The 16,996-nt window shown below is 37.9% G+C and overlaps 1 protein-coding gene across 4 annotated transcripts in view; it reads right to left on the bottom strand.

The window, feature by feature from the left end:
* Positions 1-1,044: 1,044 nt before the first annotated feature.
* The window catches only part of ARHGAP25 (Rho GTPase activating protein 25), a 372,857-nt gene continuing 356,905 nt past the window's right edge, over positions 1,045-16,996 (bottom strand). For all 4 annotated transcript variants that reach the window (XM_053718200.1, XM_053718203.1, XM_053718201.1 and 1 more), the window contains 2 exons: positions 3,904-4,457; positions 1,045-1,516 (listed from right to left, as the gene is read on the bottom strand). In XM_053718200.1, the coding sequence (XP_053574175.1) occupies positions 1,306-1,516; positions 3,904-4,457 (765 nt within the window). In that variant the 3' untranslated portion in view covers positions 1,045-1,305. The remainder of the gene's footprint in view (positions 1,517-3,903; positions 4,458-16,996) is intronic.

Genomic DNA, 16,996 nt, shown 5'->3' with positions numbered 1-16,996 from the left:
ATGGGTGTTAGGGTTTTTTGCAGTTTGCATGCTCCATTGTAGTCTATGGGAGAATACGTTAAAGGGACACTGAACCCAAATTTTTTCTTTTGTGACTCGGATAGAGCATGAAATTTTAAGCAACTTTCTAATTTACTCCTATTATCAAATTTTCTTCATTCTCTTGGTATCTTTATTTGAAATGCAAGAATGTACGTTTAGATGCCGGCCCATTTTTGGTGAACAACCTGGGTTGTTCTTGCTGATTGGTGGATAAATTCATCCACCAATAAAAAAGTGCTGTCCAGAGTCTGAACCAAAAAAAACAAAGCTTAGATGCCTTCTTTTTCAAATAAAGATAGCAAGAGAACGAAGAAAAATTTAAATAGGAGTAAATTAGAAAGTTGCTTAAAATTGCATGCTCTATCTGAATCATGAAAGAAAAAATTTGGGTTCAGTGGTCCTTTAATGTTCTCGCAATATTCGAAGTTCACATTTTTGCGTGTGTCGGGTTGACGCACTCTTGCTAATTCAACCCAACGCACGCAAAAAGCCTCCATTTAATGAAGTTAATGCGCAAAATAGCACTCCACTTGTAATCTAGCCCTTTATTTGTCTATCTTTGGCTTTTATGCATGCATTTTCCTGACTCAGGTTTAGATACCAAGATTATATATACATTTGTAATTTCAACAGCATTGCAAATGATAAAGATGTCAATGTATACTAAAGCTTTCCTTGGTGTCACTCATTTGTAATATATACTTCTCATTTCATCACTTGAGTTTATGCAATTGGAATGTCACAATTAATAGAAGCTAATGCCCTTTAAATTGGATAAATGCCATTGATTTATAGAAATAGTCTACTAGAAGTGACTTGACATAGTTATAGAAAACTTTTATGTATATGCAAACACTTTTGTAATTTACTTTTCCTTCTTCTAAACTTTAAAGAAAATAAAAGTTTAAACTTTTCACGATCACGAGTCCTAATATTTGTTTCTGAACATATGAAAGGCTACTATAATAGATTTTATAACAGTAAATAAGACATTTTTGAATATTAAAATTGAAACAATAGCAGGCAATGTAATTTAATGTATGGTTTACAGACTGTTATTAAAATACGGTTTCTTTTGAGTAAAAAACAAAACAAAACTCTATTATTGTGGAAGAAGCGTATCCGAGTGAACTGTAGTCCTTTTTGCTATTTTTAAATGAACATAAAGTAAGTATACAAAGTCTCTTTCGAAAGCATCTGTTCAAAATATATTAATTTATTAACATTCCAAAGTCCAAGAAAGGACTTTACACTGCTGAACATCTACTCTGACTTAGTGCCTGCTTTGCTCATCGCTTTTACAAATCCCTGAATCTCTTCCTCTAAGCGCTTGTTCCTTTTTTCTGCATCATCCCGTGACCTTTCTATGTTCCGTAGTTTTATTTCCAGTGCAGCTCGTGTGTTTCGTTCTTTTTCCAGTTCTTCATTTAACTTCACCACCTTTTTCCACACGTCAAAGTTATCTTTCTCTAGGCTATAAAATGGTAAACAAAAGACGTCTAAGTGTTTTATATTCAATTATTATTTGTCTTGAAGTACAGTATAAAATCGAAATTTATATCTTAACTGCTTTTGGTACTGATGACGACGTGTCGTCATGCACATTGCAGCCAGTGAGGCCTATTTAACAACGCTCTTGCGGACCTGATCCGACAGTGCGGATCAGGTCCGCAAGACCTAGCTGAATGTGGAGAGCAATACGATCTCCATATTCAGCATTGCACCAGCAGCTCACAAGAGCTGCTGATGCAATGCCGCCCTCTGCAGACTCGCGGCCAATGGGCCGCCAGCAGGGAGGTGTCAATCAACCCGATCGTACTCGATCGGGTTGAATTTTGGGGATTCCTGTCCACCTGCTCAGAACAGGCAGACAGGGTTATGGAGCAGCGGTCTTTAGACCGCTGCATCATAACTGCTGTTTCTGGCGAGTCTGAAGACTCGCTGGAAACACGGGCCCACAAGCTCCATACGGAGCTTGATAAATGGGCCTCAGTGTGTTCATGAAGACCATGACCTTCTATCGTTTGTGGCCAAGTGGGCGGCACTGCCAAGGCTTCAATGGGAGTGCTGGCGACATTGCCACAAATATGTTATAATGTCACAAGGGGGTGGAGTCACAATAGCTGCAAGGGAGCTGGATGGGGGAAGTTATTCATACCCTTCAATCTTAGCTCCCTTAGCAGCTACAGAGGATCTGATCTGAAAGAATTGTTTTCTTGAAAAGCACCAAGCGTCCCAAAATATAATAAAAAAAAGTTTAAAAAGTAAAAACATGGGGTTTTACAGGGGAGGAGATCTTTAGGGATACATAATAATAAAAACAATGTTATTAGACCCCCAATAATGTTTATTTTAGTGTTTAAAGTTCATTTTTTTTTTTCAAATTACATTTTGTGTGAATAGCTGTGGTGACAGTGATCACCTAGGAGAAACTATGTGCTTTTATTTCTATTCTAGCAAAAAGGGGCCCCTCTAGTTTTTTTTATTACAACCCCCAAAACCCAGTATGGGCTCCTCTTTTAAATTTGGATACAGCTTTTGGCAACAATTTAGTAAGGGGATCACAGTAGCTACAATGGTCACCTGGCTATTTTTAATGTAATTTACTAAAAGCATAATAAATAGAATATAAAAACCATGCAAAAGAATATAAATATAATAAAGATATTTCAGAATCTGCTGGGCCTGCTGAAAAAAACAATATATTTGTGTAGATCACTTAATGAAATATTACTTACAATAGTGTTTAAATGTAAGCAGCAAAAAAAAAGCTCAAAATTGGCTTAGCGTGGGTGTGTGAAGGGGTATTCCAATCATAAATGTATTTGAAAACAGTTTTGAACTAATACTTTATAAATAAGCAATAAAATACCCTTCTGGTTTTCATGTGCAGCAACAACGTTTTCTTAAAGGGGACAGTCAAGTCAAAATTAAAATTTCATGATTAAAATAGAGCACACAAATTTAAACGACTTTCTAATTCACTTCCATTTTCTAAATGTGCACAATCTTTGTATATGCACAATTTCTAAAGCACCAGCTTCTACTGAGCATGTGCAAGATTCACACTATATACCTATATGCATTTTGTAATTGGCTGATGGCTGTCACATGATGCATTAGGAAGGAAAATGTAACTAGCTTTGACATTTGTCAGAAAACAATCTACTACTCATTTAAAATTCAAACTGAGTGCATGTGCTTTGTCTCTTTATTATGCATTTATTGATTATGCTAATATACTGTGTTTAGTGGTCATTTAAACAAGGCCCTAATAGCATGACCTTATCACCAATTAAAAGAGCTGGACCATAAAATATAAAGCAAAACATTTTTTTATTTTTTTTTACTTTTATTTTAATCTGTAACTGTAATTTCTTATAAAAATGATAGTCTATCCTATATTTAAAAACTGTGTTATTACAAAAGATGTCTGTCCCATGATGATTCAGATAGAGCATACCGTTTTTTTTTTTTTAATAAAGTCTCCAATTTACTTATATTACCAAATTCTCAAATTCTTTTTTGAAGACTATACCTTGGTAGATAGCGTGCTGTCTGGAGGACTACATGGCAGCAAACAGTGACTACTGCCATTTAATGCTATTCTTTTAAAACTGTTGAAAATTGACGTAAATTGATTGATTTATTTTTAAATTTAATTGTATGCTCCATCTGAATCACGAAAAAAAAAACTTGGTGTTTCAAGTCCCTTTAAAGAGAAGCATTACACTAATATTTAATCATTTATATAGTCTGCATGTTTGGTTCTCTAAATGTTGACAATCTCATGGCTCTGGCATTTTTCATAAATAATAAACCTTTCATTTGTCAGCTGTAGATTATGTACCTATTATTTACCTTTGTATCCGTTCCTCAAGCTCTTTATTTTGAACTTCCATTTCTTTATACAGGTCAGCCAGGTTAGAAGATAGACCATGACTGGTGCAGTCTTTACTTATAGTCTCTGAGTTAGGAATATTGTGTTTCAGGTTATTTGAGTTTTGCCGCCCGAACTTCTCTTCTTTACTACTCCTGGACTCCACATCAACTGGACAAGGGCATGAGCAATTTAAACTTTCACCTTGGGAAAAAGGAACATTATCATAAGCTGATTTACGGTTGGACCCATATTCTTCTGACAATGTCCTTTTATGCCCCGGAGTGGTAAACAAATTGCAGCCCTCACGTCCAGTGGTCGGTGAAAAGAACTCACTGTTGAATATATCCCCTTTGCATGAGGTGCCATTGCTTTCTCCCTGTTTGTAAGAAAGTGTAATTGGAATTGTTTGAGTTCGTTTTCTGGGAATAGTTTCCCATGAGTCTCCATGGTCTTTAATGAAGATATCAGTGTTTTTGAGTGGTGATAATTGTGCATCTAAGACAGAAGAGCCATAGGAATCACTTGTGTCTCCCTGTAAAATAAATTCACTTGAGATTTAAAATATTACATGGCATTGATAGATGCAACTTATGTGGGACACATACCTAAAGAATATTAATAATACTCATGCTGAACATTTGAATCTATTATCTTAGACTAACAAGTTTTCCTTTTAAATTTGCTAATAGCTAATTGTGAGAATAAGGCAAATAGGACACGTAGGATTTCTATCAAAATTTGTGTCATGTTATTTGTTTTTTCTTTTGTATTGCATATCGTTTATAATTCAAAGTTTATGAATCTGTACTTTCTCAATGTACGCAAAAGTGATGGAGATAGAATGTATCAAACAATGTAATCTTTTCTTTATGATATCTCAAATAAAGTTGGATTTAAATAAGTAAATTAAAAATTCACTATTCCCTTTATATATATATATATATATATATATATATATATATATATATATATATATATATATATATATATATATATATATATATATATAAAATAAAGCAAGAAAGGCACTCTCCGTATTCATCACCAAAGCTTTTACTTAGGTGAACGTTTTCGGTGTTGCCACCGTCCTCAGACCTTACACAACAACAAGTGAAAAAACAATTTATGTGCATTACCTGGTGTTGATCCTGCTAGTGCGTGTGGCGTCTCCTCTGCACAACTGCGCATGCGCAAGAGACTTTACAGAGGCCCTAGAGGATCAAAAAGTTAACAAGTGCAAAAAATTATTTAATTAAAAACAGTATAGTAACATAACCTTCCCCAGCATGCAATGTCATATTGGAAATGGCCAAGTATTGCATATGTACCACATAAACATGAACTATGGTGTATATTGGTATTTGATGTCAACCGCATTATATTTACTGCATTATATTCACATTGTTTTACTTTATTGTTATGCGGTGCGTATCTTTGTGTCAATGTGTTTACCACTGCTACAGCAGAGATCAATGCTAAACATGGACCCCACAGGATCGGTCACCTAACCATTCCCACCGGTCCAGATTTATATCCTAGAGTTAGCACATATATATCACACACATCGTTCTAGTGAGGTCCCACTCAATCGGATAAATAGTTTACGTATGGTCGCCTAGCAACCAAAATGTTCCATTTTTAAAAAAGGCCTTGCCCAGGTCACAGTTCATGCGGGTGACCAGAAACAACAGTGAACAGGTTAACAAGCAGACACAGCTTGATGAGATGAGAAACAAGTTTGAACAACGCGGATACAAGAACCAGCAATTGACGTCAGCTTATACTGAGGCTACCAGGATAACACAGATGGAGGCTTTAAAAAAACCGGTACCTGAAACACCACAGAATGAACGGATGATATTAACTACTACATTTACTCCAGATAAAGTTGTCCTGCCGAAAATACTGCGTGATCATTGGGACATTGTCTCTACTGATAAGAGACTTTCTTGTGACTCTATGGACTTCCCGATTGCTGGCTATAGGAGGGCGGCCTCCTTGAGAGATCATTTGATGCGACCTGATAACAGATTAAGCTACAGGTCCAAAACATGGTTAGACACCACCAAAAATGGGTGCTTCAGATGCAGTGGATGCACCACATGCAGTGGGATGACCCAGAGCAAATTTTTCACACATCCTTGGACAAATAAAAGATTTGCTATTAGACATAGGGTCACATGCACTACAAACTATATTGTGTACATGATACATTGCCCCTGTGGCAAATTCTATGTCGGTAAGACACAGGATGATGCCTGCACTAGGATGGCCAATCACAGGTCAGCGATCAGGGCAGCCCTCAGCAGCGGCAAATCAGATCAGCCGGTTGCCAGACACTTCCTTCAGGCACAACACAAAAACACTGACTTAAGGTTCATCATTATAGATCACATTCCGCCCCTCTCCAGAGGAGGTGATAGGGGTAGGCTGCTACTGCAGAGAGAAAGTAGATGGATCTTCACATTGGACACGTTGGTTCCTAAGGGATTGAATGTCAATTTGGATATGCAATGTTTCCTATAATGGTTGTCCAATTGATTGAGTATGTTTACTATCTGATTTTTGGAGGTACTAGGTACATACATAAGGATTATCTATTTGTGGCATACTGGACATAATATTACCAATTATGGTTTACACTAAAATATATATTAGAATGCATGACATTTATGTGTGATGTTGAGGTCGGTTTGTTCTTGTGAGTCACTGACTTTTAAGCCATTTGTTTATATCTATCATTGGCACTAGTTCAGATTTCAGTTATAGCAATCTGATTATTTGGGTTCATGGATTGTTGTTATATACATCTGTATTATATTTGTATGCATTTGTACATATTGGTATAGGTTGGTTTAATGGGAGGATTAGATTTCTCATCAACATCAAAAGACAGGCTGAGGCAGGATGTGGATCTCCGTTGATCAGGGTGCCCCACTATGAGGGGATCACTACGGCATGTACAATATCTTATGTTGTTGTCCCTGGCTACTTAGCAACCCTATACGGGTAGTTGCAATACCAAGTGAATAGGAGCAGGAATATTAATGTTACTAGATACTCATAGATCGGTTCTGTATATATTTGTGTATATTTGTATATAATTGTATAGGTTGGTTCAATGTCGAGGAGAGGATTTCTCGCTAGCAGCTCAAGACAGGCTAAAGTATATCGCTGATCGTTGTGGATCAGGAAGCCTCAAAACGTGGGATCTGCTATGGTATGCATAATGTTTTATTCATAGTGGTTTACGCTTTATGTTGTTATACTTGGTTGCCTAGCAACCCTACACGGGTCATGGTAATACCAAGTGAATAGAAGCAGGGATGTTACTGCTATGGTATATTTTAGTTCTATGGATGCAGTATCCATTAGTTTGTTGGTTCCGGATAGGTCCCCTATTTTTTTCATTATGGAACATTTTGGTTGCTAGGCGACCATACATAAACTATTTATCCGATTGAGTGGGACCTCACTAGAACGATGTGTATGATATATATGTGCTAACTCTAGGATATAAATCTGGACCGGTGGGAATGGTTAGGTGTCCGATCCTGTGGGGTCCATGTTTAGCATTGATCTCTGCTGTAGCAGCGGTAAACACATTGACACAAAGATACGCACCGCATAACAATAAAGTAAAACTATGTGAATATAATGCAGTAAATATAATGCGGTCGACATCAAATACCAATATACACCATAGTTCATGTTTATGTGGTACATATGCAATACATGGCCATTTCCAATATGACATTGCATGCTGGGGAAGGTTATGTTACTATACTGTTTTTAATTAAATAATTTTTTGCACTTGTTAACTTTTTGATCCTCTAGGGCCTCTGTAAAGTCTCTTGCGCATGCGCAGTTGCGCAGAGGAGACGCCACACGCACTAGCAGGATCAACACCAGGTAATGCACATAAATTGTTTTTTCACTTGTTGTTGTGTAAGGTCTGAGGACGGTGGCAACACCGAAAACGTTCACCTAAGTAAAAGTTTTGGTGATGAATACGGAGAGTGCCTTTCTTGCTTTATTTTCTATATTATATATTTAAAGTGCACCCCGGAGGTTGCATGTTAATAGTGAGTGTGGGATCCTCTCTGAGTATTATATATATATATATATATATATATATATATATATATATATATATATATATATACACAAAATTTATGCTTACCTGATAAATTTATTTATTTCCGGATATGGTGAGTCCACGGCTTGAGTAATTACTGTTGGGAATATCACTCCTGACCAGCAGGAGGAGGCAAAGAGCACCACAGTTAAACTGCTAAGTATCACTCCCTTACCCACAACCACCAGTCATTCGACCGAAGGGAAATAGAGAAAAAGGAGTAACACAAGAAAAGCTGTCTTAAAATAAAGGGTGGGGCCATGGACTCACCATATCCGGAAATAAATACATTTATCAGGTAAGCATACATTTTGTTTTTCTTTCCTAAGATATGGTGAGTCCACGGCTTGAGTAATTACTGTTGGGAACCAATACCCAAACTAGAGGACACGGATAAATAGGGAGGGACAAGACAGGCAGTCCTAAATAGAAGGCACCAACACTTGAAGAACCTTTCTCCCAAAAGAAGCCTCAGCTGAGGCAAAAGTATCAAATTTGTATAATTTGGAAAAAGTATGTAGAGAAGACCAAGTTGCAGCCTTGCAAATTTGTTCCACAGAAGCCTCATTTTTGAAAGCCCAAGAAGAGGAAACAGCTCTTGTTGAATGATCCGTAATTCTCTCAGGAGGCTGCTGTCCAGCAGTCTCATAAGCCAAATGAATTATACTTTGTAACCAAAAAGAAAGAGTAGTAGCAGTAGCTTTCTGACCTTTATGTTTCCCAGAGAAACATACAAAGAGGGCAGAGGACTGGCAAAAATCCTTAGTCGCCTGTAAGTAGATTTTAAGAGCACGTAAAACATCCAAATTGTATAACAAACGTTCTTTGAATGGAGAAGGATTAGGACACAGAGAGGGAACAACAATTTTCTGATTGATATTTCTATTAGAAACAACCTTAGGAAGGAAACCTAACTTAGTACGAAGAACCGCATTATCGACATGAAAAATAAGATAAGGGGAATCACACTTCAGAGCTGAGAGTTCAGAGACTCTTTTCAAGCAGAAGAGATAGCAACAAGAAACAAAACCTTCCAAGATAACAACTTAATGTCTGTGGAATGCAACGGCTCAAACGGAGCCAGCTGTAAAACTTTAAGAACAAATTTAAGGTTCCAAGGAGGAGCAACAGACTTAAAGACAGGCCTGAATTTGACCAAGGCCTGACAAAAAGATTGCACATCTGGCACATCTGCCAAACATTTATGTAGTAAAACTGATGAAGCAGAAATCTGACCCTTCAGGGTACTGACTGACAATCCCTTCTCCAGGCCTTCCTGAAGAAAAGATAAAATTCTAGGAATTCTAATTCTACTCCAACAGTAGCCCTTGGATTCAAACCAATAAAGATATTTACGCCATATCTTATAGTAAATCTTTCTAGTAACAGGCTTGCGAGCCTGAATCATGGTCTCAATGACCGACTCAGAAAAACCACGCTTAGACAGAATTAAGCATTCAATCTCCAAGCAGCCAGTTTCAGAGAAATTAGATTTTTATGAAGGAAGGGACCCTGAATCAGGAGGTCCTTCCTCAGAGGTAGTCTCCAAAGTGGGAGAGATGACATCTCCACTAGGTCTGCAAACCAGATCCTGCGAGGCCACGCAGAGCTATTAGAATCACCAACGCCCTCTCCTGTTTGATACGAGCAATGACTCATGGAAGAAGAGCAAACGGAGGAAAGAGGTATGCCAACCTAAAAACCCAAGGAACCAGAGCATCTATCATAATGGCCTGCGGATCTCTTGACCTTGACCGTACCTTGGAAGTTTGGCGTTCTGACGGGACGCCATCAGATCTAACTCTGGCACCCCCCATTTGAGGCCTAAGCTGGAAAACACCTCCGGATGGAGTTCCCACTACCCGGAATGAAAAGTCTGTCTGCTCAGAAAATCCACTCCCCAGTTGTCTACTCCTGGAATGTGGATGGCAGATAGACAGCAATAGTGGGTCTCTGCCCACTGAAGAATCTGAGTAACCTCCTTCACGGCTAAGGAACTCAGAGTTTCTCCCTGGTGATTGATGTTAGCCACAGAGGTTATGTTGTCTGACTGGAACCTGATAAACTGGGCTGAGGCCAAGCCAATAGAGCATTGCAAATTGCCCTCAGCTCCAAGATGTTGATGGGAAGAGCAGACTCCCCCCGAGTCCAAAGGCCCTGAGCTTTTAATGAGTTCCAGACTGCTCCCCAGCCAAGCAGGCTGGCATCTGTGGTCACGATCCCCCAGGGAGGTCTCCGAAAGCATGTGCCCTGAGATGTTCCTGAGAAATCCATCACAGGAGAGAATTCCTTGATGACTGATCTAACTCTATTCTCTGAGATAGATCCGCATGGTCACCATTCCATTGTCTGAGCATGCACAACCGGAGAGATCTCAAATGGAATCGAGCAACAGGAATGATGTCCATGGAAGCCACCATCAGACCGATTACCTCCATACATTGAGCCATTGAAAGATGAGCAGTAGCCTAAAGAGAGAGTCAAGAGGAAATGATCTTGTTTTTCCTGACCTCTGTCAGAAAAATCTTCATCAATAGAGAATCTATTATGGTCCCTAAGAACACTACTCTAGTAGCAGGGGAAAGGGAGTTTTTTTACCAGATTCACATTCCATCCGTGATTACGATCTGTGTGAGATTTTGCTTGTTGAAAAGATGGTGCCTGAACCAATATGTCATGCAGGTAGGGTGCCAAAGCAATTCCACGAGAATGGATCACTGCCAAAAGAGCCCCCAGAACCTTTGAAAAAATTCTGGGAGCCGTGGCTAGACCAAATGGAAGGGCTACGAACTGGAAATGTTTGTCCAGAAAGGTAAATCTCAGTAATCTGTAATGGTCCCTGTGAATAGGAACATGAAGATACGCATCCTTTAGGTCTATGGTTGTCATGAACTGACCCTCTTGTACTAAAGGAAGACTGGAGTGTATAGTGTCCATCTTGAAGGATGGAACTTTGAGAAACTTGTTTTGACACTTCAAGTCTAGAATGGGACGGAAAATTCCCTCTTTTTTGGGAACCACAAATAGGTTGGAGTAGAACCCGAGACCCTGTTCCTTCACTGGAACTTTTCCACCTGTAATATCAGATATAATTTCTGCCAAAGCAGGTCCAAACAAGGTTTTGTTCTTGTAAGGAATCGCCAGAAACTTGACTTTAGAGGAAACGTTGAATAAGTATGTAACCAGAGCGCCTGACCTGACGCAGGCTAGGATACAATCGGTGGAATACTAAGTGTAGAGATTCTTTAAAAGTGTAGCAATATTAATACATATCACTTAAAATCTTACAAGGTTATAATCTTCTTAATTGAGCAGCAAATTTAATACATAATATTAAAATCTTACAAGGTTAACCAAATTATAAAAGCATGGATCCAATTTAGAGGAAACGTCCGCAGACCAGGATTTCAACCATAACGCCCTGCGGGCTAGGACAGTGAAACTAGAAGTTTTAGCTCCTAGCCTAACAACCTGTAAAATGGCATCTGCAATAAAGGAATAGGCCAACTTAAGAGCTTTAATCCTATCCTGAATTTCATCCAAAGAAGACTTTACTTGAAGAGAATCAGACAAGATGCCGCTCTAGTCACAGTGGCAATACATACCACAGGTTGCCATTGGAGACCTTGATGGACATAAATCTTTTTCAAATAAGACTCCAGCTTTTTCTCCATTGGATCCTTAAAAGAGCAGCTATCCTCAATAGGAATAGTGGTTCTCTTAGCCAGAGTAGAAATGGCCCCTTCAACTTTGGTTACAGTATACCAAGGGTCTTTAATGGAGTCCTTGACAGGAAACATTTTCTTAAAAAAGCAAGACGGGGAAAAAGACATCCCTGGTTCCTCCCATTCCTGTGAGATAATCTCCCTAGCACGGTACGGCACAGGAAAAACCTCTGAAGTGGAAGGTTCATCAAAGAAACTATTAAGTTTACTAGATGTCTTAGGAGTGGCAACGACAGGGGTATCAGAGTCATCTAAAGTAGCTAAAACCTCCTTTAACAATACACAAAGGTGTTCAAGCTTAAATCTGAAGGATACCACCTCAGTCAGAAGGAATTATACTGTCCGAATCTGAGATTTCACCCTCAGAAAGTCCCAATGTATCTTCCTCAGTAGACTCATGAGAAAGGGCAACTTGGGAAGCAGAACTGAGGACAGGCACCTTACTTTCTGAATTTCTAGATTTCCTCTTGCGTTTTCCCTGTAATCTGGGAATGGCAGCTAATGCCGCAGATACAGCTGAAGATAGCTGGGCAGCAATTTCTGCTTTTAAATAAACTCCACTTGGAGTTATAGAGGAACCGCAGGACACTGCATATGACGCCATTGAGGCTTGGGATGTAGTAGGAGAAAGCTGAGGTATTATTTTAACAGCATCATCCAGAGAGACATTAGGCTAAAAAATTTTACCTTTATTTTGCAAGGTTTTCTTGACATATGAAGAACAAAATTGCATAGCAGCTGCAATTTGTGCATCTAAACATAATAAGCATGACTTCATGAGAGCAGGATCTTGCTCCATATCAGACATGTTGTGAAATATTAAATAAACTTGTACAGATAAGTTTCAAAGATTTTAATATTCAATTAAAATAAGCTAAGGAAAAAATATCCCAAATTAGGATCGATCCCCAGCTAAAATTAAGTGAGAAAAGTTAAGAAAAAACATTTAATAAACATCAAATAAACTTCTAAAATACCCCTCAGACAACCCCACACCTCAATTATTGAGGTGCCTTACCGCTACCAATTAAAACCGGATCACCCAGAAATGGAGAAAAACAACTTTTCCCTCAGAAACGTTATGAAGTAAAGCTGGTCATGTGACCGCAACTGCCGAGCTCAAATTACTGCTGCGACACAGAGAGGCACTAAAAATAACTTCATGGTACATTGAGTATCAGAAATAACCGTTTTATTTCAAACCGGATAGTTTAAAATGTTGCATTGTTTTATTTTAAAGCAAATGGGAAATGAATAAGCTGCTGAAATAGAAAATTCAGCCTTAGTTTCAGTTTAAACTTGAATTGTTTTATCAAGTAAATATGTGTCAGAAAACAAAGCCTAATAAAAACATTTTACCCTTTCTTTTTAAGAGTTTAAATATTAGTCTCACACATGCTACAGTGCCTGCTTCATGCCCCAGTGTAACCCATACAACAGGATTATCTATGTCCCAATAAAAAAGCAGTCGGCTTGATTATGAGTCTTGCGTTAGGGTTAAAAAGCCGCGTTGAGAGGTCCCAACGCTGCTTTTTTTTAATGCCCGATGGTATTACGAGTCTGGCAGGTACAGGTGTACCGCTCACTTTTTCTCCGCGACTCGAGCATACCGCAAATCCCCTTACGTCAATCTTTTTAATGGAATTTTCCTAACGCCGGTATTACGAGTCTTGGAGAAAGTGAGCGTTAGACCCTCTCCTGTCAAGACTGATACCGCCGTAACATAAAACTCTTAACTAAAGTGCTAAAAAGTACACTAACACCCATAAACTACCTATTAACCCCTAAACCAAGCCCCCCCCCCCCACATCGCAAACAGTTAACTAAAGTTTTTAAGCCCTAATCTGCCGACCGGACATCGCCGCCACATCAAAAAATATATTATCCTCTACACCGCCGCACTCCTGCCTCACAAACACTAGTTACATTTTATTAACCCCTAATCTGCCGTCCCTAACATCGCCGACACCTACCTACATATATTAACCCCCTAATCTGCCGCCCACAATAAAACTAAATAAAATTACTAAAATTAAATAAATAATTCCTATTTAAAACTAAATACCTATAAAATAAACCCTAAGCTAGCTACAATATGACTAATAGTTACATTGTAGCTATCTTAGGGTTTATTTTTATTTTACAGGCAACATTTTAACTAGGTAGAATAGTTATTAAATAGTTATTAACGATTTAATAGCTACCTAGTTAAAATAAAGACAAATTTACCTGTAAAATAAATCCTAACCTAAATTATAATTACACCAAACACTACACTATAATTAAAATAATTTCCAAAATTAACTACAACTAACTACAATTAAATTAAATAAACTAAAGTACGGAAAAAAACACTAAATTACAGAAAATAATAAAATAATTACAAGAATTTTAAACTAATTACACCTAATCTAATCCCCCTAATAAAATAAAAAAGCCCCCCAAAATAATAAAAATCCCTACCATATACTAAATTACAAATAGCCCTTAAAAGGGCTTTTTTTGCAGGGCATTGCCCCAAAGTAATCAGCTCTATTACCTGTAAAAAAAATACAAGTTAGGAGGGAACGAGATTAAAATTTTATAAATTGAGGACAATGATCCTTTAATAGGGTACAAGTGTGAGGAGAGGATATGACGGAGTTGTAAATAACTGAACCACTGTGAAAACATTCCTTGCCAATACTCGAGTAAGTCTTCTCTGTTTTTTAGTAGAAAATAGGGTACAGTATCTCTAAAGTGTTGGTGTTGCCAAGTGTTTTTTACTGTCACCAAAAGGTAACGTATTATCTAAGATGACTGAGTTAAGAGGGGAGGGTGATGTGGATATCTGTTCTTTAAAGCTAAGGGTATGTGACCAGAGTTTTTGGCTGTAGGCCAGCTGTTTTCAAGGAAACCAACATAATGCTCCTAATTGGGGTACCTGTAGGATCTTATGTTCAAGTTGGACCCATTCCTTGAGTTGGGCACTACAACACCAGTCTTTTATTCTATGGAGGATCTCTGTGGTTCTGTATTTAGCTATGCATGGTACTCCAAGACCTCCATTCCATTTAGGGTGGTATAGGGTTGATCTTGCTACTCTCTTGTGTTTTCTGGTCTATATGTAACTATTTAATGTGTTTTGTAAGTTATTGATATAAGTTTGAGGTAAAGGGATTGTAAGAGTGTTAAATATATATAAAATCCTAGGGAGAATGGTCATTTTTATTGCTGAGATCCTTTTCAGCCACAAGAGTAATTTAAGGCTCCACCTGGCCAGTTCTGTTGTGGTCTCTGATAAAAGTCTATCATAGTTATGTTTTTGAAGTTTTGTACGGTCAGAAGATAGGTAAATACCTAGATATTTAATTGAATCTTTTTGCATGGTTAGTGAAAATCTACTGTGTAAGTGGTTGAGGGTCTTTTGATCTATCCCTAATCCTAAAATTTCCGATTTAGAGTGGTTAATAGCAAAATTAGAGTAAAGACCATACCTGGTTAGGACTTGCATGATTATGAGAACTGATTGTGATGGGGAGCTGATGGAAAACAGAACATCATTGGCGTATAGTGATATTTTGTATTGTTCTTTATCTATGAGTAGGTCTTTAATCAGGGGATTCATCCGAAGAATATGGGAGGCTAATACTTCCATTGCCAAAGCAAATAGTAACGGCGAAAGGGGACACCCTGTCTTGTACCATTATGAACTAAGTATTTGGGGGAAATTGAGTTATTGCATTTAATAGCTACTGATGGGTTAGAGTATAGTGCAAAGATACGGTGGATGTATAATTGACTAAAGCCAAATGAGTGTCATGTGTTTCTTAGAAAAAGCCAGTCTAACCTATCAAAGGCCTTTTCAGCATCCATGGCCATGATTATAGCTTGGGTATTAGTTTGTTTTGTGTACTCAATTAGTTGTATAACTTTGTTGGTATTATCGCGTGCTTCTCTCCCTGGGATAAAGCCTGTTTGGTTTAAATGTATTAATTTGTGGGAAATATTTATTAAAGGGACATGAAACCCACATTTTTTTCTTTCATGATTCAGATAGAGAATACAATTTTAAACAACATTCTAATTTACTTCTACTATCTAATTTGTTTCATTCTCTTGGCATCATTTGAAGGAGCAGCAATATACTAATGGTTTATAACTGAACACATGGGGGAGCCAATGACAATCGGTATATATCTGCAGCCACCAATCAACTGCTAGAACCTAGGTTCTCTGCTGTCCTTAGCTTTTCTAGATAAAACTTTCAGCAAAGGATAACAAGAGAAGTAAGCAAATTAAATAATAGAAATAAATTGGAAAGTTGTTTAAAATTGTATGCTCTGTCTAAATCAAATGTTTGGGTTTCATGTCCCTTTAAGTCTTGTGGCCAAAATATTTAGAAGGGATATTGAGCGGTAGCTAGCTGGTTCTTCAGGGTTTTTACCTGGCTTGGGGAGAACTGTAATTTGTGCTTCCAATATGGAGGAGGGAGGTGACTGACCATTGTCTATATGTTCAAAAGGGGATAGAAGCTGGGGGCACAGGACTTTTTCAAATATTTTATAATATACAGCTGAGAAGCCGCCTGGGCCACGACTTTTCAAATGTTCAAAAATTCAATCAGTGAGTCCTCCATGAATTAAACCGCGGTAGGGTCAGTTAATAACATTTCATCCAGTCGCCAAAGAAAGGGAGAATTTGGTTTAGTTGGCCAGTTCATTGTCAGGATCACAGCCGAGTGAACTGACCATGCTGTATGGGATATAGAGTATTCAGTAATATACTATGTGTGTGTTTCCTGTAGTAGTAGTATATGTGCTCTCTTGTTCATTAAATCTAGAAGGGCCACCCTTCTTTTTTTGTGGGGAGTTAAACCCTTTAACATTTTGGGTAATGAGAGTGATTGATTGCTTATTTAAAATGTGCATTGTGTCTGCAACAAATTATTATGCGGGAGAATAGAGCATAGAGAACACCCACCTTAATAAACAAAGAAAATATAACAGATACAAACATATTAACTATAGGTATTATAAACTTCAACTGTGTGTAAAGTAAGATGCTGTTGTTAGCGTTCCTGCACATGAAATCACATTTTGCAATCATTATAACAGCAATGTGCAGGAAAACGGTGCCATACAGAGGTTCTTTCATAACACCATTAACAGAGGGGAGGAAACATAATTAGGGATTTTATTAAGGTATTTGGTGATCAAAGTCAGCTAT

The sequence above is a fragment of the Bombina bombina genome, chromosome 6 (genome assembly GCF_027579735.1).
Source record: "Bombina bombina isolate aBomBom1 chromosome 6, aBomBom1.pri, whole genome shotgun sequence".
NCBI lineage: Eukaryota > Metazoa > Chordata > Amphibia > Anura > Bombinatoridae > Bombina > Bombina bombina.
The sequence above is the reverse complement of the archived record's forward strand: the minus strand, read 5'-3'. Positions and strand labels throughout refer to the sequence as shown.